Source organism: Papaver somniferum, unplaced genomic scaffold (assembly GCF_003573695.1).
Source record: "Papaver somniferum cultivar HN1 unplaced genomic scaffold, ASM357369v1 unplaced-scaffold_45, whole genome shotgun sequence".
In the NCBI taxonomy this organism is placed as follows: Eukaryota; Viridiplantae; Streptophyta; class Magnoliopsida; order Ranunculales; family Papaveraceae; genus Papaver; species Papaver somniferum.
Window position 1 is genome coordinate 425,061 of NW_020647082.1, and position 22,884 is coordinate 447,944.

The window sequence follows — 22,884 nt, forward strand, 5'->3', positions numbered from 1 at the left end:
CTAAAACCTTTTCCAAAAATATAAATTTTGTTAAAAATCGACTTTTATTTTGGAAGTTATGATCTATTTTTGTGATTGATTTTAAATTGGAGATAAAGAAAAACATTAATCAAAGAGAGAAATCGATTAAGAAATAATAAAACAAAATAAAAAAGTAACGGACATAAGGGTTTACAATATTTAATGTCCATTTCACCCACCTATAACTTTTATATGTACTTTAAAACTAAATTTTAAGCTTTCTTGGGCATTGGACCCAATTTTTGTGGTTTGCAAGGTTGAGATATACAAACTAGATGACTATTTCAACAGTATAGGACGACCGAAATTTGGAGTGCCGAGCGGCTTAGTGGATTCGTAGGGATGGTTTTTGTGATAATATTCGTAACAGTTTTCATAGAATCTGTAAGCGTCATATTTTACGTAATACTTATTTTGTAACAGTCGTGTAGCAATATTTCTAACAATGATAGATTTGATGGCTTAGTTTTGTTGGTAATCAACAATCAAGATTAAAATATAAAGTTTAGGTGACGAATTTTCTTTGATTTTCATCCCTCCTAGCTGTAGTTGAGGTTGCCGACCCAATTTCTTGAAAAAATAACCAATACTCATTCAATTGAATTGATTAAAAAGATAACAATAATAAACGTTGCGAGCAATGCATTTTTAACCCCATAATATAGTATAGAAGGGACTCCTTCCGTCGTCCCGATTAGAAGAGGAATAACATAGTTCGGAAAAGGTAGTGTTCTCAAGAAATTCTTTTGAGGATGACATATACAACATGACTACATGAGAAGCACGATTATATGAAAGGACACTGACATCAGCTGAGAAGGAGGGACATGTTTGATGCTTGAAAAAGGCAGGGAAACCCTACCAGTTCCGAACTTCTGTCAATTGGCATCTCTCTCCGTAAGATATTTTCTCTTGCGTTTGCTTTTTTTTGGCTTTTGCCAGGAATAGTTATTGCTTTAAATATTCCGGTTTCTCTTATCATCTGACACAAAGTAGTTGCTAACATACCAAGCAAGGAACTACATTCAAATTTCAAAGCCAGCTCCTCCTTCCTACTACAACTTTTAATCATTCAAGCAAAGATAAAAACTCACAATGTGTAACATGCTGTTAGGTTAAGCTGAGACAGGTAAGTGGTTCGCTATCTACAGAACAAAAAAGTGGATATTAGTTATAAACCCTTTGGTAATTAGATATGTATACCTCTGACAGGAATGATAAAGGCTAATAAAAACAAAAAAAGAAAAGAAAAGACAGATGAAGAACTTTACTTTTTTAAATGTGTCTATACTTGTATATAAGAGACCATGAAAGGACTGATCTTCTCAATGGTTAACAACAACATTTTTAATTAGCTAGATATAGCAGTACACACATAAAGGAATATGGAAGAAGAGAAGATATCACTGTTGATGAAAAATTGGGCGATCGATATTGATGTTTTGAATAGAGATTCCCAGAAGGCGCGATGGAATAAGCCTTCTATTTACAAGTTGCCGGCACCTAGCACAGGTGGTAGCAGTTTCCACCATAACGATAACAACAAGAAGTCCGCTGCTTACCTTCCTTACACTGTCTCCTTTGGTCCTTACCATCACCACAAGGGTGACCATCTGAAGAAGATGGATCCCCATAAGCACCGCGTCCTCGGTCATTTCCTAAGAAGATACAACATAAATCCCTAAAAACTTGTCGACTCACTCACCACCACCAGCTGCGGATGGCAACAGGTAGATCATGTTGACGAGGCCAATACTGATCCAAAAGCGTTACCTATACTTGCTGAGAAGGAGGTATTACCTGTACTGCAGCATCTCATGGATTCTTATGACTCCCTGGATGGTGAGTGGCTCTATGATCGAGATGGGTTCTTGAAGCTCATGATACTTGATGGGTGTTTCATGCTTGAAATTTTACAGTGGTCGTCCGTATATGACAATCACAACGCATTATCATCTGGATCAGTTACAGCAGCTACATCCTTGGCCGGCTCAATTGATGACTACTTCTATGCTGACAACGACCCTATATTCAGTCGTCATGGCAAGTTATATGTCATGTCTTACATAAGGAGGGACATGTTGATCCTCGAAAACCAACTCCCTATGCTTCTTTTTAGGACTTTGCTCGGTGCCGTTCTACCCACTCAACAGAAGGTACATAATCACATATTACATTTCGTATCTTTCCTGATTATTCGTAATTACTGAGTTTTTTAGATTTCTTATCGTAGAATTTAATTATATACACATCACATGCAGGAGGATATCGAAGAGCATTTGAACACGATTGCATCCAACTTCTGTAGAGGCAATTCAAGTTATAGAAATCAAAATACGGGTTCATGTTTGCACGTATTAGACCTCTACAGGAAGAGTCTGTTATCTATTTTGCCAGAAGACCTACGGGAAGGCTCCGCCCTTAAAAATAAGAAATCCGGTGATCATTACTGTTGGGGTCGCAGTAAGGCGAAAGGTCCCACTACTCTATTTTCTGGTCAGACAGCGAGTGCTGATCAGAAGAATAGTACTGCTGGTAGCGATGGCACCGGTGAAGATATCATAAGGTCGGCAATGAATCTTCATGACTCTGGTATCAAGTTTGAGAAAAGTACGGATAACCTGACTGACATATGGTTCGAAGGTCACGTACTGAAACTCCTGGTGATGGTCATCGACAACATTACAGAATCAACGTTACTCAACCTGATGGCATTCGAGAGGTTCCACGTAGGAGCAGGGAACGGGATCACGTCATACGTGTGCTTCATGGACAATATCATTGATTTCTCGGACGATGTTAAAATCCTGAGATCCGCTGCGGTTTTGCACAATGCAATTGGGAGTGACAAGGCAGTGGCGAAGCTGTTCAACGAGATGACCAAGGACGTAACACCCGACCCTGAAAGCAGGCTAGAGAAAATAGTGCAGAAGCAGTTGGATGAATACTGCAGGAGCCAGTGGCACGAGTGGCGTGCTAATCTTTGCCACACCTACTTCAAGAGCCCATGGGCTCTTCTCTCACTGTTGGCTGCAGTCTTTCTCTTGGCTCTCACCATATGTCAGACATTCTATACCATTTATCCATACTACAAGCCCAGTGGAAAATAGTACTTCTTGTACCCTCCCTTCTCTACATGGTATTGCATCTTCATCTTTTCTTTCTTTCTAGTTTGTCTTTGCCGGTTTGCTTCCTATATTTTATCAATAAAGCCTTCTCGTCCCGTGAGTTTTGTGTTCAAATAAGAAACTAATGTATTCTCAGTCGTTCTACTTGTTGATGTCATTTACCATCTAATGCATTTGCCGATATCTAAAACATGTAGGTCAGTAGGTGCGCAGGGCCAGAGAACTGTCCGTATTAACTAACGATATCACAACTGCAACTATCAGTTTTGTGTCAATAATCATCCCCAAACGGTTTCAATCAGCTAGTTTAAAATCGATAATAATATATACAGTACATATTAATTTTCCAACAACAACTACTGGCATATATATTATTAAGATATAATTTATAAAATTTGTGTATTCGGTTTCTTTAATTTTAGATGGAACTAAGCATATGAAAGATCAAATTCGAAAAGTCTAAGGAATGTGAGCAACACGATAAGTATACCGATTTTATTTTATTAATTTTTTTTCGTTCATTCCTTTGTTCTAATCAAAATATTTTGAGGAATCTTTGGCCGCCTTCTTAGACCATGGGAATATCTATATTCGTGGAAATTGATACATGCCACCGAATTTTTTCCTAGTTATTTTAGTTAGGTATGGGTGTTAAACTCAACGTTTTGTCAAGTTGGGGTTCAACATTTATACCTAACTTTGTTTACACATAGTTGGTGCCACACATATCAAGATACCCGAGTTATACATGGAAAAAAAAGAATCCCATATATATCCTAATGTCTCATTTGCAGAAACTATTTTACAATTTTCCCTCGTCTCAAAGCGTGAAAAAGAAACTAGAAATTGCAATAAAATATAAATTAACTAATAACTGATAAAATGGGTGGACATTAGTTGATCCTCTCACTACAAGAAACTTAACCTATTATAGCACTCAATGGTTATTGCATAAAACCCTACTAGTATCGCGATAACCTACGTAATAAGAAGCCTATTGCTGCATACACTCTTTAATATTGCTCCGACAAGAGATTATGTTTTTTGTCGCACTCTTTTCGTATTGTTGCTACAATTGTGTGGTAAAAATATTATTTTACAACAGTAAATTATAGATTTTTAGCTGCACCTGAAAAGTACCGTGACTAGAATTTTTTTTTTGTAAAACCTATATTGAAAGTGTGACAATACATGGTGTACCAATAGGTAGAAATTCTTGTAGTGTCTGGAAATTTGTCAAGATCCTGGTCTTTGATTATCTAGGACTTTAGACGGAGGCATGATTATTCTGACGTCAGACCAACTCATGAGAACAATAATCAAAATTATCCAATATTCAAGTGAATATAAATTATTCAACTTAATTTTAAATTGTAGAGATACTTTTGGACTTTTTTTTTTTGATTGGTAAAGAATTTTGGTGCTAGCAAATTTCGAACTCAGGTTATTAGTATCATTATCCAATCACTTTAGCACTATACTACAGTGGCACTGGCACTTTTGGACTCTTATAATGATAGTATGATACCCCAATAAATAAAACAAAAATTACATATAATCATATTAAAATAAAAATTTATATTTAATAATAAATCTCTTCATCACTTCACCAATCATTTTTGTTATCATTAGCAAACTTAACAAACTTCCGGAGTGACTAATCTACCTTGTCTTCCATTGGATTATTAATCACTGCATTTCGCCATTTGGCCTATGTACAAAGTCATGTGGTTACCCTGCTAATTGAAGTCAAAGACGCTAAGAAGAAGCCGTGAAGCAAAATTAATTAGCAACCTGTAGTAGAAAGAAAAATCTATACCCATATCGATCCTTGTGTCGCTTTTGCAGAAAAACTCAATATTTTCTACATGTCGACTTGTTGTTTGTCCTGGGTATACAAATCTCAGATCTCACCTAATCTGGCTTTCCTTTATATATAAGAAAAAACATTACGTATATTAAACTCGAAACAATAAAAATCTCACCTAATACTTGTATCTGTATATATATGTATTGGCATGGCCAAGCATAAACAAACATTTAGATCTTATTGAATACAGGAGCCAGGAAAGTGAAAGATTAGATCTTAATAATGCCGGGTATGTGACAGCTCAATTAAGTGATGACAAAGGAGCCGATCGAATGGAAGGGTACAACGGCAGTTCCAGAGGGAGTTGGAGGAAACGAGCTAGCTATCATCAATTCCACGAATGTGAAGTGTCCAAGGAATCAAGAGGATTTAGTCGAACTATGTAGAATGGTTGTAGTGTTATATGGCAACAACAATGATAGCAACTTAATTAGAAGCAAGATTTGAGGTAGATCGATGAAAGACTACACCAAATTAGTTTATAGTCGTAGATAGTTAAACATAGGATGTCAGCAGGTCAGGTTCCGCTCAACTAGATACCACTAAATAAGTTAGAGTTTAAATAAATTGTTAGAATATATTGACGAATATGAATATCGAGGTGGTCAAGTTCAAGATGAAATGGTCAAGAATCAACCCGGTTATCAGAAGATCGACGGAGATCAAGGAGTGGAGAATATTGACGGAGATCAAATCAAGTTTCCAAGAAAATATCTTGTGTATTTTAGGTAGTTATCTAGGTAATAAAGATATCTAGTTAATTATATTTTTATATTCTAGTTAATTAGGATATATCCTAGTTTATTAAGATATATTTTCTATAATAAAATAAAATATCTTAATCAATTCTCTATTCACTCTATAAATAGAGATCATCCCAGTATAATTATTATTCACCCTACGGGGTTGTTTGTGGGCGTAGGTCGAGTTGATCGAACCACGTTAAAATCTCTGTCTCACTTCATTTCTGTTTGATCTATGATCCCTCGATACCCATAATTTATTATGGTATCAGAGCGGGGAGATCCGCCCAACCTGCTTCCGCATATCATTTTCGTCGATTTTGTTCAACATCTTTATCGTAGTTCATTAAAGATGTAATATTCAACTCAGACAGTGGTCGTTTATTCACCACTTAAAAGATTATCATTAGCTTTGTGCTAGATTTTTTGTTTTTGATTCATCACATATATTGTATCAAAAAAAAAAATACTCACCATATTGATTTTAATGCTTTCGCATAACCATAGCGATCATCATTCTTTTCATCATATGGTTCGAAGATAAAGTTATATTCATTAAACCGGTGTTCAAGTTGAACACTTTGATTCTCTCAGCGTCCAACTTTCGGGGGGATGTTAGAATATATTGACGAATATGAATATCGAGGTGGTCAAGTTCAAGATGAAATGGTCAAGAATCAACCTGGTTATCAGAAGATCGACGGAGATCAAGGAGTGGAGAATATTGACGGAGATCAAATCAAGTTTCCAAGAAAATATCTTGTGTATTTTAGGTAGTTATCTAGGTAATAAAGATACGGAAATGCTATTCAACACTCCCTTCACATCTCTATTTAGCACTCAATGCTAGATGTTGAGAGGGTATTGGTTCAAGGTTGTTAAGGAGGGGTCCACGGATGGATAAAAGGATTCACCATTTGATAGATGTAGGGTCTAGATGTTGTTGAGCTGTGAGTAGTGTGTTGTTATAGAGCTGTGAATAGCATTTCCGATAAAGATATCTAGTTAATTATATTTTTATATTCTAGTTAATTAGGATATATCCTAATTTATTAAGATATATTTTCTATAATAAAATAAAATATCTTAATCAATTCTCTATTCACTCTATAAATAGAGATTGTCAATGTAAATGTAATCATCCCAGTATAATCAGTCTGGAGATTAATATTATTCACCCTACGGGGTTGCTTGTGTACGTAGGTCGAGTTGACCGAACCACGTTAAAATCTCTGTCTCACTTCATTTCTGTTTGATCTATGATCTCTCGATACTCATAATTTATTATAAATTAATTATAGAAAATTAGCTCATGGTTAGCCATCCATGTGATCAAACATAAACTTTCGTTGTTGAAAACAAAAATGTTTGGTGGAATCAAGTACTAAGTTTGTACATATCTGCATGGAATCATTCAACACACATTATTCAAATATTTAAAACCCTGTTACTGTCAAAGACTTGGTGGTGGTGGCTATTCGCATTATCATCGGGTTGCTTCTCCGAATCTCTCTTCGGCGTCATCCCTCTCATTTATCACTTTCAATATTCTCCATCAATGTGTTTATATATAGCGAGAGATCAGAGATAAGAGTATAGCACCAAAAAAGTCATATCCTTTTATCCAAAAATGTCAAGCTACTTGGGAAAATTGAAAAGCGTTTCTCAGTTTCTTAGCTTTGTTTTAACATGTCATCTATTTTTACTAATTGGGATGATTCATTCTTCCCCACCAGAAAATCCAATAAAATGTTCTTCACCGAGTAATAGTAACTGCACGGTTACGAATTCTCTAGGTGAATTTTCAGACAGAGCAATATGTAGAGTATCAAATGCTATTTACCCAAGGACGGAACAAGAACTTGTTGCAGCGGTTGCTATGGCTTCCAAGAACAATATCAAGGTGAAAGTTGCAACTAGGTACTCTCATAGTCTAACCAAGTTGGTTTGCCCGGACGAGAGTCCCAACGGTAACTTAATCATAAGCACTATGTACCTCAACCGTACATTAAGTGTTGATAACTCCACGAGGATCATGACAGTTGAACCCGGTGTGCTACTACGAGATTTGATGTCGCAAGCGGCGAAATTTGGATTGGCACTTCCGGCTAGTCCTTATTGGTGGGGATTAACCGTTGGCGGTATGATTTCTACAGGTGCCCATGGAAGTACTTTGTGGGGTAATGGAAGTTATGTTCATGACTATGTTATAGGACTTCAGATTGTCACACCAGCTAGCCCTGACGAAGGTTATGCTAAAGTGAGAGTTCTTGATAGCAATCACCCTGACATTAAGGCGGCCAAGTTATCCCTTGGAGTTCTTGGTGTTATTTCACAGGTAATTTCAGTCACGATTTATAACGCTCTATGTCCATTCTTTTTATCTTATACTTCATTTTCATCCATCCTTTTGTAACTTGACTAGCAGTTTTGTGATTGATCTGGATGTTAAGTTCTGGTGACCATCTTCAATCCCGGTCGTGAGTGAATGTCTGATCTAAGAGTTAACCTTTTTCTTTTTTAATAAGATTACACTTAGACTCCAGCCACTTTTCAAACGTTCCATAACCGTTGTTAGAGAAAACGACTCCGATTTAGCGATTCGGGCAACTACCTTCGGTAGAGAGTATGAATTTGCAGACATAACTTGGTATCCTTATCAACGTAGAGCACTTTATCGACTTGATGGCAGAGTGTCGTCGAATATATCCGGAAATGGTCTGAATGACTTTACAGGTTTCCGTTCTACATTGACACTCGCTTTGGCAGTCGTAAGATCGTCAGGTACACAAATTATCCGTTTCTTATAGTTATAAAAGTGTTGTCGATTATCCCTCTTTGTAAAATTTTGCTAAAATAGTATGTTGTTGGTTTTTGGCTAAATAGAGGAGACTCAAGAAGCAACAGGTGATGCGAACGGAAAATGCATCAGCGCAAGGGTAACCACATTTGCATTAAGGATTAGCGGATTCGGGTTCTCAAATGATGGAAATTTGTTTACAGGTTACCCGATAGTAGGATACCAAAATCGCTTACAAGCCTCAGGAAGCTGTATAGATGGCTCCCCGGATGCTCTAATCACATCTTGTCCATGGGATCCAAGAATTAAAGGCCAATTTTATCACCAAACTACTCTTAATCTACCATTATCAAAAGTGAAGAACTTCATCGAGGATGTACAAAAACTTAGAGACTTATTACCCGAAGCTTTTTGTGGCTTAGAGCTTTCAAGTGGAGTCTGGATGAGATACATAAAAGGTTCAGATGTTTACTTAGGTACGGACGAAGACTCCATGGATTTCGATTTTACCTATTATAGAAGTAAAGATGGTTCAACACCTAGACTTTTCGAAGACATATTGGAAGAAATAGAACAGATTTCAGTTTTTAAGTATGGAGGGATACCGCACTGGGGTAAGAATCGCAACGTTGGGTTTATAGGCGCAATCAATAAGTATAAACAGGCCAACGAGTTTTTGAAAGTGAAAGAAAGTTATGATCCTTCTGGAGTGTTTTCAAGTAAATGGACTAATCAAATCCTTGGTTTAGATCAAAGTGGTGTGACCATCGTAAAGGATGGTTGTGCCCTGGAAGGACTTTGTATCTGCTCTCAAGATATTCACTGTGCACCGCAGAAGGGGTACGTTTGTCGACCGGGTCGGCTTTATACGAGTGCTAGAGTTTGTACAGATATAAACAGAGTTATTACGGACATAACTCCAGTACTTGAAGAGGAGGACCTTAGATTTTCAGACATGTAAATTAAAGATAATTGAATTGTGTATGTATTTATTTTTTTGAAACAAATGTGTATGTGATATGCTTGATTTTCTATTTATTTTTTTGAAACAAATCGTAATTGTTTGACAAATAAAATAAAACAAAACAAATTAATGTTTGACAAACATGTCTGAAAATCCAAGATCTAACTACAGTTCTTGAAGTCGCAGAAGAGGTCCTTGGATTTTCGGACACGTAAAGCTAATCATATTGTGTATGCAATGCTTAAACCTCTAGAATTAATACTATTCATAGAATTAGAATAGGATAGTATATTTAATTACAATAAATCTCTCCATCACTTCACCAATCATTTTTACTTTAACTAGCAAACTACATAACTTCAAGAGTGACTAATCTACCTTGTCTTTCATTCGATTAATCCCTGCATTTTGCCATTTGGTTACCATAAGTCAAAGATGCTAAGAAGAATCCGTGAAGCAAGGTAAGCAAACTTTTTTCAGAATAAGATAAGAAACTTTTTTACTTTAACTATCCTTATGTCGCATCTGCAGAAAACTCAAGTTTTTTCTACATGTTAACTTGATGTTTGTCCTGTTTATACGAATCTCAGATCTAACCTACAATATGGCTTCAAAAATAGAAAAATCCCAACTACTAATAGTTTCCTTTATATATAAGTAAGAAAAATACAATACGTATATATTAAACTCGAAACAATTGAAATTTCACCTAATAGTACTTATGTGTGGCCAAGTATATTAAAGCAACAATCATAACACCTTATAACGTAGCAGCATGGTTCGAGGGATAGGAAAGACTACCGTATTATTTACAAAAATATCTATTCATCTCACCACAAAATCCACATTCAAACAACTTTTTCATTTTGAGTAGATTTTTCCATTTGTTATTAGTGTGGCCTCTATATGTCCACATACCCCAAGTGCTGGAGGACATTTTTACAAAAGAAGAAAGTGGATTTGACTATGACTTTTGGGTTTGATCGTGGTCAGAATCTCAGAACAGAATGGTTAAGTTAGTTGATACCGGTACAGATAGCTAAGTAAATAGGCTTTTTGGGGGTAAAAATTGAGGTTTGTAATGTTATTAGATTATAAATGCTTACCCAACACACAAATAAAACATATTCCTAGGAAAACTTTCGTCGTTCAAAAGAAAAATGTTTGGTGGTTCCAAGTATCGTATCTATATATACAATAGAAACTCCTTAAATTAATAGTCTTGTGACCAGAGAAATCTATTAATTTAGAGAGATTATTAATTTAGTGAGTTAAATTTTAGCTTGTGCAAGTCTAGTAGGGATCATCAAATGTTATTATTTTAAAACAATAATTAATTTAACGAGTATTAATTTAAAGAATTTCTACATGAAATTAAACATAAACTATTTAAATATTTTGAAACCACGTAAATATGTCAAAGGCATGGTGTTTTTTTTTTTTTTTTTGATGAGAAGTGAAAGATTTATTAAAAAGAGGAGAATATACAAAAGTCTACAAAAGATAGACAAAAAAAAAGAAAGGAAGCAAAACAAACAAGAAGAACTAGAGACTCAGTCGAACACTGTCTCCCAGTTATAAACAGAGTTTGAAAAATTCAGATGAACCCTGTTTCCAGCAGCACTAGCCCAGGACAGCGCAAGAGCCTTGACATCCACTGCAATTTCAGAATCAGTCTTGAAACTATACTTGTCCTCAAAGATGCGACAATTTCTTTCTCTCCACAGGATCCAGACTATTGCAGAGGGAAAAAGATCCCAGACTACCTTACCGTTACTTGATAGAGAACTATGAGACCAAGAATGAGCCAGCAAATACATAGTCTCTGGGAACACCCACGCCCAATGCATTTTAGGCATAACAGCCATCCAAGTTTTATATGCCACTTTACAGTGTAGTAAGAGATGTTCCTGAGACTCATTACAATTACCACAAAGAATGCAATAGCTATAAACTTCCATCCCTTTTCGATTTAACATATCTAAGGAGTTTAATTTACCATGAACAACACACCATAAGAGGAAAGAGACTTTTGGTGGAACTCCATTCTTATTTACGAAATGATGTGGAAAATTATCAACACCAGCAACAACAGTGAGAGTATGATAAAGAGATTTAACTGAAAAACCGCCTGAGTTGTGAAGCTGCCAACGCCTAGTATCGGGAAGAGTGTCTATAACAGGAGGATCACTACCAATAACGTTGAGTAACCCTGCTAACTGAGTCACTTCCAAGTTATTAAGAATTCTCTTGAAATCAAATCTCCATGCACCGTCAGGAGTAATGTGATCAGCCAGACTACCGAATTGATGTCTATCCAACTTGCAAAGATGGTTAAAACAAATTTTCAGGGAAGAAGTACCTATCCACTTATCATACCAGAAGGACACTCTAGTACCAGAATGAATGCACAAAGAGGAGTTATTAGTAATCATATCTCTTGTTTCAGAGATCGTTTTCCAGTAGGAGACTCCATGAGAATAAAAAACTGGACCTGGAACCCAATTTTAGTAGTCGCAACCATATTTCTCTACTATGAGCTTATACCATAAACTGGTTTTCTCTACACCAAACCTCCAACTCCACTTCGCTAAAAGAGCCATATTCATAAGCTTCAAGTTAAGAACTCCTAACCCTCCTCTATCTTTATCAGCATAAATCATTTCCCATTTTATCAAGTGAGAACAACTATTATTTCCCCAAAGAAAATTCCTCATTTTCTTTTCTAAAATTTTGATCACAGAAATTGGAGCCTTGAACAAGGAGAAGTAGTACATTGGAAGAGAAGTTAGAATACATTTTAAGAGAGCTAACCTACCTCCTTTGGATAGAGAGATGTGTTTCCAGGTAGAAAGACGTGCATCAAACTTCTCCAGAATAGGCACCCAAATTTCTTTAGACTTAGACTTAGCTCCCAGAGGCATGCCTAAGTATAAGAAGGGCAAAATATCAGCTGCGCATCCCAGCTCTGCAACCCAAATATTCATCAGAGGAACATCTCCAATTGCAATCAGTCGAGTTTTAGATTTATTAACTTTCAAACCTGAGATATACTCAAAACAGTGCAAAATTGAGAACAAGTTTGTGAGCTCTTCTTTACTGTTGTCGACGAAAAATATAGTATCATCCGCATAATGCAAATGATTTACCACAGAGCCATTTTCCACCATAGAAAAACCATTGAATAAACCAGCATTAGCTGCCCTATCAATATATTTAGAGAAACCTTCCATAGCAATGTTAAATAAAAGAGGTGGCATGGGACAACCTTGTCTAACTCCCATTGAACTTTTGAAAAAACCAAAAGAAGAACCATTAATGAGGACAGAAAATGTAGCTATAGAATAACAAAACTTTGTCCAGTTAATTCATTTACTACTAAACCCCATTTTTCTCAACATAAACTCCAAAAAACTCCAGTTGATTCTATCAAAGGCCTTCTCCAAATCGATTTTACAGATTACTCCTGGCTTTTCAGCTTTTAATCTTGAATCAACCAACTCGTTTGCAATCAGAATACCATCTGTAATTTGTCTACCCTCTATATAAACACATTGAACCTGGGAAATGAGTTTTGGCAGAACTAATTTCATCCTAGTAGCAAGTACCTTGGATAGGATTTTGTAGACATTAGTAAGAAGGCAAATAGGCCTGCAGTCTTTAATAGTTTCTATATGATCTTTCTTAGGAACTAAAGTAATAAAAGTGGAGTTGTGTTTGGTATCTATACAACCTGTATTGCAGAATTCCTGCATAGTGCCCATGATGTCAGATTTAATGAAACTCCAGCATTTGTGGAAGAACATAATGGGAAAGCCGTCTGGACCAGGAGCCTTATCATGTCCTAACTCCTGAATTTCCTGTAACACTTCAGCTTCAGAAAAATCAGCATCCAAAATAGCAGATTCAATAGAACTTATGCTCTCAAAATCAATACCTTCCAGAACCGGCCTAATAATCTCCTCTTCTTTAAAAAGATCCTCATAAAAACTTAAAATATGCTCTGTAAGCTGTAGCCTGTCATCAATCAAGACCCCATCAATGTATAATTGTTTGATTCTATTATATCTTCTCCTTGCACTAGTCTTCCTGATAAAAAAAGCAGTATTCTTGTCTCCTTCTTGCATCCACTTAATATTTGATTTAATCCTCCAGGAAGCCTCGAACATTCCATGAGAGTATTTGTAAATTCATTTATCAAAAGAGAGTACCCGTTTTTTGATAATACGCCTTGTTTTCACATATGATTGCTCGAGAGCTAGAGGAGAAATATCAAGTCTTCTGCACTCTGTTACCATTCTTTTAGGTATTACACTATGTTCCTCCACACCGGTGTTATGGCAAGAAACCTCTAAGAAATATGTAACAACATCTGATGTATCTGTAGAAATAGACTCAAACCCAGGGGGATACATTGGAGAGGAATTTGAGGTATCCTCTGCATACAAGTTAGCAATAAAAGTATCAATTAGGCCACCTAGAGGTAATAATATTGTCTTAGGCTCATGGATTGACACTGGTTGAACTCCCTCCAAATTGACAATATTTTGGACGGCAAAGTCATCTTCGATTACAGATAAGTTTCTGAAGCTCTTATGTACAGGGCCTTTCATATTAACTTTGATGGACAAAAATCTTTTAGAGTGATCTGGCATACTGTTAAAAGTGATGCCCAGATTGATGCCAAGATTGAATAAACGTTGTACTTCATGAAAAACCCACTCAGGGAAGATGAAACTGGAGCTTTTGTTAACACATCTAGGATAGGTTGGAGTAGGCAGAGGGAGCAAAGAATTATGAACTGGAGGTGTATATAGAGGGGCATGAGACAACATGAGGGTATTGATATTATGTCGAGGTAAAAGAGGATGATCGTATAAGGTTATGGGGATTGGGTCGATGATGGAATATAGGTTTGAGGATGTTCTGGTGACAGCTTTTATCATTATCGGTGGATGAATATTTTTGGTGGATGGAGGAGAAGATAGTTGGTCAAATATTTCGTCGATACATCATTTGAAGGCCGGTTTTGGGATGAAAGAATCTATCTCCATGTCTGTGGGTGAGTTAACATCTAATGACAACTTATCAATCTTCTTCCATATGAGGTTTTGTCGCAGACAGGTATGTGAAATTTTCTTTTTGGGCTTAATTTTCCTCCGTTTTTTGTTTACAGATCCATGATGACCCGTTTTACGTAAACCCTGCCTTGCTGGATAAGGCAAAGATATATCCGTTGAGTTCGGAGAATTTGAAACTTTCCTGGGAGAGTTTACAAAGTTACTAGAATTAGGGAGCATATCTGTAGATGCTCTTTGAATATCCTCCGAACCCGGCATGTGATTTGACCCCGAGAAAATTGCCCCTCTCATCAACGGTTCCCGATCTTTCGCCTGCTTTCTTTCTGGAGCAATGATGCTAGCAACAGAGACGTAAGCCGTGAAGATACCATAATCTGTGATCAGATTAAGAACTCTCGGAATAGAGTTGATCCCATTGACATTACGTATCTTCCTACGCATTTCCCTTAAATCTTCAAGCCTTAGCGTAACAGGATCAATCAGCAGAACTTCACCACATAGTTATCCTATTTGATGCATAACACCCACTGACCATAATTGATAAGGGACTCCGATAATCTCTAAATTGAAATCTGTAGCTGATAAGCGAGATGTACTCCAAAATTTAGAATCCCATCTAAAAACTGAATATGTAATATTTCCTGCAGAAAAGGTAAACTCGAAATTTGTAGATGATAGATTTTTGTCTACATGAAAAATACCTTGTGAAGAATTCATGGGATAGACAATACATAGGGTATGGAGCTGTAATTCATGACTGAGGTCACCTCTGACCAATTTGTAATTGGGATAGGTGATGATACGACAAAGGCATCATGCCACTTTCCTAATAGATTTGAAGTAGTATGTAGGTCGATCTGAATGTCAGCCCTACCAATACTTTTGAAAGACACTGGTGCTGCAAAACTGTCACAAATGAATGGTGAATGAAGCATTATTTTGGGATATATTGAACTAGATTTAGGATCTGGAAAAGATGGTTTGGGGTGAGTTGGGATGAAGTTAGGATTTGGAAATGATGTTGATGGATTTGGAATAGATGGATTGGTTTTCAATACTGAAGCATAGGAAAGTTTTTGATTTTTGTGTACTGATTGGATAGAGATTTAGATGTTGTAGAACCTAAAGAGATAGAAAAAGCAATGATCTCTTCCAAGGCTAAAGCCATTTTGAACCATCCCTCAAAACACTCACCTGCAGGAATAAAGAAAGTTATCGGATCAGCTTTGGGATTTGGCTTAGAAAGGGTGATGTTTAGATAGAAACCATGTGTGTTTGATTGTTTTATTGCCATGAACCATTGCTGATTCACAGCATACTTCCATACACGACGACCTACATCACCATTTTTTGCAGTTTCAAATAAGACATACTGCAGATGTTTTGCTAAGGCTACAGGAAATGAACCATGTGTATATCCAGAGGAATAAAATTCTGTTAAGATAATTGGAGAGGAACGAATGAATCTGTTGCAAGAAAATCTGAAAAATTTTCTATCAACTTGGATGAATCTATGTTCAGAGGACATGGTGCTAATGAAGATGTGATCTAACAAACTGATGATGCTAAAGGATAGGAACTAGGAAACCTAAGGAACTAGGAAAGCCTAAGAGAGTTAATGCTAAGTAAAATACTAATTAGGGATGAGATTGAAGGTTTCTGGAGATGATGAAATTTTCCTTGGAGAGAGAAAGTCCATCATTGAGAGGCATGGTGTTCCATGTCTATTCGCATAAATCACCAATTTGGTTGCTTCTTAATTTTAACCTCTCTTCACATCCTCCCTCTCATATATCATTCTCATTCTCCACCTATCCATATGTTGGAAAAACGATTAATAAATTGATTTTTAAAGGTTTTAATTAATTGTTTCTTTTATGAATGAAAAATTTATTAGTCCCACACCGTGGAGTTTCCACTCTTTAGTTGTTTTAAGAGAATATATAAGCTTTTTAGTCCCACATCGGGGAATTCATCTTTTTAATTTGTATTTGTCAACTATATAAACAAATTCACTACTTTTGTAAAATAAATAGGAAAGGGGTTTCTCTATATTTTAGAGAGACCCCCAAGGGAAAATATTTTATATTGCTTCTTTAGCATTCGCGATTTTCCTTAATGTTTATTCGGAGTTGCCACGCTCAAGTTGAGTATCTACTACATATGCTAGTAGTAGGTGTATTAGGTTGTTTTATCCTGGAGATATCCGTCTTGTGAGGGCTATAACATCACTCTTGAGTGTAGCCAGGCGCTAATGTATTAAGGACAGCGTGTTGAACATGTGACTGACTCTGTTTTCCAAAGTTTTGCACTGTTGTTGTTGCGGAGATATGAGGAGCTTGTTCGTTTCGTCAAAGAAATCACTTCCATTATAAAGGAGCTAAGTATCAATAACTTTTGCTTATTTGATTTTTTCTTTGTTTTTTATTATTGCACCCAACAATCTTAAGACATTAACATTTGTAATAATCGAAAACGATTGATTGGTTTGTGAATCATGGATGTTAATTGTGGAGTGAAAAACAAAAACGAATTTCTGGTCAGCTGTAGATTTTCACTTTTATCTTTTAATCTAGAAGTAATTTCAATGAACCCTTTTGGAACAACGTAGTAGACATCCTGATAGTTAACCGTATAAAATTTCAGAATTTCTGGAGTTGTAAAAGTATTTTTTTGATATTTTACAAAATAGAAAAACGTTTCTGAAAAATTCTGACAAGCAGAAATTTGTTGTTGACTAAATTCGTTTTTGTGGGGTAACCATGAGTTTTTTGAAACACTGATTCAAGCAAAGTTTGTATATCTAGATGTTATCTTCAGAACTCATATTTTACTTTCTGATTTGGAATTGTGATTTGTGAATAAAGGTGTCATCTCCGAGGGACATGGCTAATAGGTGCATGTGGTAGAAAAAAATCTTCCAAAGATGGCAAAGGTGAGAACATCGAACGCAACTCTAAGCGTGGTCTTCATAATAAAGGTATGTTTCGTAAACCTGAATCTAGAATTACTTTATTTAAGGGTGATTTTTATGTTTGTAAATTCCTGGCCATATGGCAGTAAATTGTAGACAACATAAAAACCTTAATAAGAAGTAAGTTAATGCTAATTTAGTTGAAACAAACTAGAACGAGTTCAGTGGAACGATGCCGGAAGTTATTTTAATAACCAATGTGAGAGATTTTTGGGTGGACTCTGGAGCCACCAAGCATGTTTTTTGAAATAGAGACATGTTCACCTTCTATCAGAGGATAGAGGATGTCGAGAAACTCTATATGAGTAACTCATCTGCAACAGAGGTTGCATAAAAGGGAAAGGTCGAGCAGAAGCTCATATCTGTAATATTATCACATTGAATGAAGTTTTCATGTTCCGGGCATACGCAAAAATCTTGTATCTTGTTCTGTTGTAGATGGAAAAAGATTTAAGATCTTAATTGAATTTGGAAAACTTGTTGTAACTATGCAGTGATTTTTTAAGCAAGAGTTATAGGACTTTGGGTCTATATAAGCTTTACGGAAAAAATTGATGATGTGAACATAGTTGATTCTTGTGCTTTCTTTGTGTGATTGATTGTTTTACGTGGTAGAGTTGGAACCACAAACTTATAAGTCAATGCTTAACTGGCTAGCATAGGCTGCGTACCCAAATTTAGTTTGGATTTTGAACACAAAAGTGAAATCTGTGAAGAATCAAAATATGCTATAAAACCTTTTAACACAAATGTTCAGAGTAATTATAAGCCTTTAGAATTAATTCAGTTAGGTCTAGTTGACATGAGTTCAACCCAAAACCACTGTGGTAAAAGATGGTTATAACTTCCGTAGATGATTGTACGAGGTACTATCTTGTATACTTGCTTAAGGATAAGGATGACGCCTTAGAAGCCTTAAGATGTATAAACTTGAAGTTGGAAACCAATTAGAATCCTTGAACATAACAACCGTATCCTGAAGGAGATGATAATTGCCATGTTGATTAGTTCAGGATTACCTGCGGCCTTGTGGGGGGAGGCAGTCCTCTTAACAAGTATATCCTGAATAAAGTACCCTTTTAAGGATCAGATGAAACTCCATATGGTTTATGGAAAGGTAGATGACCTTCTTATGAATGCGTCAAAGTGTGGGGGTGTTTGACTAAGATTGTAATTCCTCTTCCTAAAAGAAATAGATTGAAACTAAAAATGTTGATTGTGTTTTCATATAGGGTATGCTGAGTATACTTCTACAAATAGATTTTTGGTTGTGGTGTTCTGATTTTTTTAGACTTTGGTGTGAATATTATTACGGAATCTAGGGATGCTGAGTTCTTTGAACATGTTTATTCTAAACCTGTACCTCATTAGAGATGTGTTGTTGATCCCCTAGATTTATTTTCGAATATTCAGAACTTATTTTAAAGGAAGATGAAGTTGATGTTGCGCCTAAGAGAAGTAAAATAATTATACTTGAGACTTCTTATAAACCGACTTCATAACATGCCTAGCTTAGTCTGAGCCCCAGACTTGTAAAGAAGCCTTGATATCTACTGAAACCCCATTCTGGTAAGAAGCTTCATTTAGTGAATGGACTCAGTCAGTCGGAACCATACTTGGGAGATTGCTAGTTTACCTCCAGGGAGTAAGACCATAGGATGTAAATGAGTCTTTAAGAGGAAACGTAAGGTAGATGGAACAGTGGAAAATATGAGGCTAGGTTGATATCTAAAGGATATAAACTAAAAGAAGGTGTACATTTCCTTGATTCTAATTCGCCTGTGACAAGAATTACTTCCTCTGAGATGCTAATTGTTATTACTGCCATAAACAACTTGGAGATACATCAGATGGATGTGAAGACAGCTTTTCTAAAACCGTGAATTAGATAAAGAATTTTACATAGACCAACCTAAGGACTTTGTTGTGAAAGGTTGTGAAGACAAAGTTTGTAAGTTGAACAAATCTTTGTATGGTTTTCAAATAAGCACGTAAACAGTGACATGAAAATTTTTGATCATGTGATAATGAGTAGTGGATTTAAGTTAAAGAAACTTACAAGTATATTTAAAAGTAACTTGTTAAGGATTCCTGTGTGATGGTATGCTTGTATGTTGATGATATGCTTATACTTGATACAAACATAGATGTGATTAATTCCACTAAAAACATGCACTGAATGAGAATGTTGACTTGAAAGACTTACGCCCTTTTGATATAATCTTAGGGATGAGGTTTAGAAGATAATCAAACATTTATAGTCTTAGTCATTCACATTATGTTGAATTTTTTCTTATGAGATACAATCAGCCTGAATGTAAGCCTGCGTGTACTCCATATGATTCTTCTTGTAGACTCGAGAAAAATAAGGGTAATGGAGTATCTTCACTTGAATACTCAAGAGTTATAGGATGTCTAATGAATTTAACGAACTGTAAGAGTCCAGACATTTCCTATATTGTGAGTAAGTTAAGTAGATATACTTGTAGTCCAGAGCAAGAGCATTTGGATGCACTTAGTAGAGTATTATGGTACATAAAATACTCTATTACCTTTTGTTTGATTTATGAAAGGTATCTTGTTATCCTTGAGGGACTTTGTGATGCAAACTGGATAGTTGACTCAGGGGAGTCTAAGTCTACGAATGGATATCGAGGCTTCTCCCCATTCTTGATCAGTTTTGCGAAGTAAGAGAAGACTGCAACGATGGAAGACTATGGAAGAACAAAGACAAGCTTGAAAAGTTTTTAGTTAAAAGCTGTTACCAGTGGTTATCTTCAGGTGAAACACATAACAGGCTTTCCTCTCCATCTAATCGTTTATGGTCAACCTTATGGACAACAAAAGTTAGTTTCTTTTTGTGGACTGCTATCCAAGAGAACGCATTAACACAAGATAATCTTATGAGAAGAGGTTGGTCGTGAGATAATAGATGTTACTTATGTTTCAAGGAGGAAGAAACAAACTATCATCTTCTAGTACATTGTGACTTCAGTTGGCACATTTGGAATCATTTCATTAGTGAGTTTAGGATGAAATGGGTAACTCCTCAAAATATATGTAGTTTAATCAACTCTTGGAGCAAAATGGGTAGAAGAAGAACATCTCTAGTTTGGAAAGTTGTTCCAGCAAGAATAATTTAGGTTATTTGGGGGGAACGAAATTTGAGAGCTTTTCAAAACATAAGCTCAACTGAAGCTCAAGTATCGAAGTGTTGTTAGGCCTATGATTGAGTCACAAAGAGTTGTTCAATGGTGTACCTCTTGAAAACTTCATAAGCAGATGTTGGAGGGTTATTCTCGATTAACATTGATTAGGGTTATTTGATCTTTTTTGTAACTTTTTTAGTTCGCTACTTTTGTTGCTAGTTTGTTGGTTTTCCGGGTCCTCTCAGGATCTTTCCTTGGTCGTTTGTAAGCTGGGGAATCTCTCCCTCGTTTTCACCTTATTAATACATCGTTCTCATTTTACCATTCAAAAATAAATAAAAAAGTAATGATGAAAACCAATGACGGGCCCCTAGCCCATCTGGTCAACCTCGTTCCTCAAAGTTTCATGCGTTCCGGAAGGTCCCAGTTTCGAGTCCCCAATGACATAATATTGCGTGAATTCTCACAGTAGGTAGTGTTAGCTTGCCTCTTTGTGACACCATCTCAACTCCTCCCGCCGTTTCGGATGAGTTTCTAAAAAACACTAGTAAGTCCGTCTTCAATTTCAGATCCCATTTCGACTCTCATCACCATACATGTCATTCCTGATGAAATCTGCAGCTCCATCTATGTTCAATTTCCCCCAAGTCCGAATTCCCTATTTCTCTTTTTTTTTCTCCCCCAAATCAAAACCCCAATTATCATTTCTTATTTTCCCTTTAGATCAAAATCCAAGTAATGGGTTCTTCGAGATGGAGTGTTGATGATTTTGTAACTGCATGGGATTTTTATGGAGTGAAGAATAACAAAGACAATCTCAGCAGCATGATGATATTTCATCTCAAAACTAAGTGCTTTGTTACGCCATTGCCATGAGAATCCTACACCATAAATTGTGGATGATAATACCACAGCAGCGGAGGATCTACTGGACCGTGCTGGTCAGTATGAATATTACTTATTAGCTTGCATATCAATATGTCTTACTTGCTTCACCTGAAACAATTTAATAAATTAGAATTTTTATTTGTTTTTTTTGGTTGTGCAGGATTTAGATTCCAATAATCTCATCAATTGAGCTTTACCTTTCCATTATGAGATAATTCGAGTTTGGTTATGAGATTTTGGAGTAAATGGAATAAGTCAAATTGAGGAAATCAAAGGTAGCAATAGTTTGGATATTCAATGGCGATCCGGGTAATTGAGATTCAACGAAATTATGAGACTCTCACTGCAATGATTCTGGAGCATGTTAGCTCTCTATTTTCCTTTCACCGTACTCAAGATTTTTAGGTTCATATTTACGTTTGCAGGTTTCAAAAGAAAAACACCTGATAACACATGGAGACCATTAGATATGGAACATAAATTTATTCAAGAGGAACATTATGCTCCTAAATCGTGCTCCTGGGAAATAGGTTTGCTCTACTTCTTCTTATCCTCGTTGTTTCTAAGGTTTTTTGTCAATCTATTGATTTACTTCATAATTTTATTGAACAACAAAATATGTTGTATTCCCACAATGTTCTGTAGTGTGTGGATCTGTTCCCTGCCAGGCTTCTTTTAACTTGAATATTAGGTGGGAACATGGTTTATTGTCATACCTAGCTTTATAAGTAGGGAACAGGGGTTCTTTGCAGCTAAACAGGCTTGCAATTCACTGTGTTGTGCTAGTGTAAATGCATACCAATTTGTTATTTACTTACTTTATTGTATCAGATGGGGCTCTCTGGTGATAATTCTCTTAATTCAGAGGTGCTATGATTTAGATTGGTTTCAAATTTCGGGCTCGCTATAACCCAACTGACATGGATACATCGGTACTTTTTTAAATAAATCAAGAATCAGTTAAGTCGGCCACCTTCTTTTGCTAGTAATTTTTAGAGCAAATCCTTACAGAACATGGTACAGGGAGCTTGAGTTTTAGTACGTATGCATAGAATTTTGTCCATTTGAACATGGTAAGTAACTATCCTACATTTAATAAGAAAATATACTTCTCAAACCTTGACTAACGCTATGGAAGATCAAGCCAAAACCATCTGTTCAGGTTTCAATATTCAGCAGGAAATAAAAAAGAAGTGACTAGAACTATCTTGAATGATTTTGTGGGCATAAATGATTTCATTTTGTTGGCATAAATGATTTTGTGGG

The 22,884-nt window shown here is 36.1% G+C and overlaps 3 protein-coding genes across 3 annotated transcripts; 2 read left to right on the forward strand and 1 right to left on the reverse strand.

Annotated features, from left to right (window-relative positions):
• Positions 1–1,406: 1,406 nt before the first annotated feature.
• On the forward strand, positions 1,407–3,279 carry LOC113342618 (UPF0481 protein At3g47200-like). The gene is made up of 3 exons (XM_026587102.1): positions 1,407–1,664; positions 1,752–2,177; positions 2,283–3,279. The coding sequence occupies exons 1-3, from the start codon at positions 1,407–1,409 to the stop codon at positions 3,129–3,131; spliced, it is 1,533 nt and encodes a 510-aa protein (XP_026442887.1). The 3' UTR covers positions 3,132–3,279.
• Positions 3,280–7,337: 4,058 nt separating this feature from the next.
• LOC113342608 (L-gulonolactone oxidase 2-like) lies at positions 7,338–9,615 on the forward strand. Its single transcript, XM_026587097.1, has 3 exons — positions 7,338–8,100; positions 8,291–8,546; positions 8,649–9,615. Exons 1-3 carry the CDS (start codon positions 7,393–7,395, stop codon positions 9,521–9,523), a joined length of 1,839 nt encoding a protein of 612 aa, XP_026442882.1. The 5' UTR covers positions 7,338–7,392; the 3' UTR covers positions 9,524–9,615.
• Positions 9,616–11,079: 1,464 nt separating this feature from the next.
• Positions 11,080–11,961, reverse strand: LOC113342619. The gene has a single exon (XM_026587103.1). The coding sequence runs from the start codon at positions 11,959–11,961 to the stop codon at positions 11,080–11,082; it is 882 nt and encodes a 293-aa protein (XP_026442888.1).
• Positions 11,962–22,884: the final 10,923 nt, after the last annotated feature.

What these genes read in the sequence shown, in the direction of transcription:
- LOC113342618 (XM_026587102.1), top strand. Translation starts at nt 1,407, where the DNA reads ATGGAAGAAGAGAAGATATCACTGTTGATGAAAAATTGGGCGATCGAT. An exon ending in TGGATCCCCATAAGCACCGC is followed by an intron (nt 1,665 to 1,751) that starts GTCCTCGGTCAT and finishes GGATGGCAACAG; the next exon opens with GTAGATCATGTTGACGAGGC. An exon ending in TTCTACCCACTCAACAGAAG is followed by an intron (nt 2,178 to 2,282) that starts GTACATAATCAC and finishes CATCACATGCAG; the next exon opens with GAGGATATCGAAGAGCATTT.
- LOC113342619 (XM_026587103.1), bottom strand. Translation starts at nt 11,961, where the DNA reads ATGATTACTAATAACTCCTCTTTGTGCATTCATTCTGGTACTAGAGTG.
- LOC113342608 (XM_026587097.1), top strand. Translation starts at nt 7,393, where the DNA reads ATGTCAAGCTACTTGGGAAAATTGAAAAGCGTTTCTCAGTTTCTTAGC. An exon ending in TTCTTGGTGTTATTTCACAG is followed by an intron (nt 8,101 to 8,290) that starts GTAATTTCAGTC and finishes TTTTTTAATAAG; the next exon opens with ATTACACTTAGACTCCAGCC. An exon ending in GGCAGTCGTAAGATCGTCAG is followed by an intron (nt 8,547 to 8,648) that starts GTACACAAATTA and finishes TTGGCTAAATAG; the next exon opens with AGGAGACTCAAGAAGCAACA.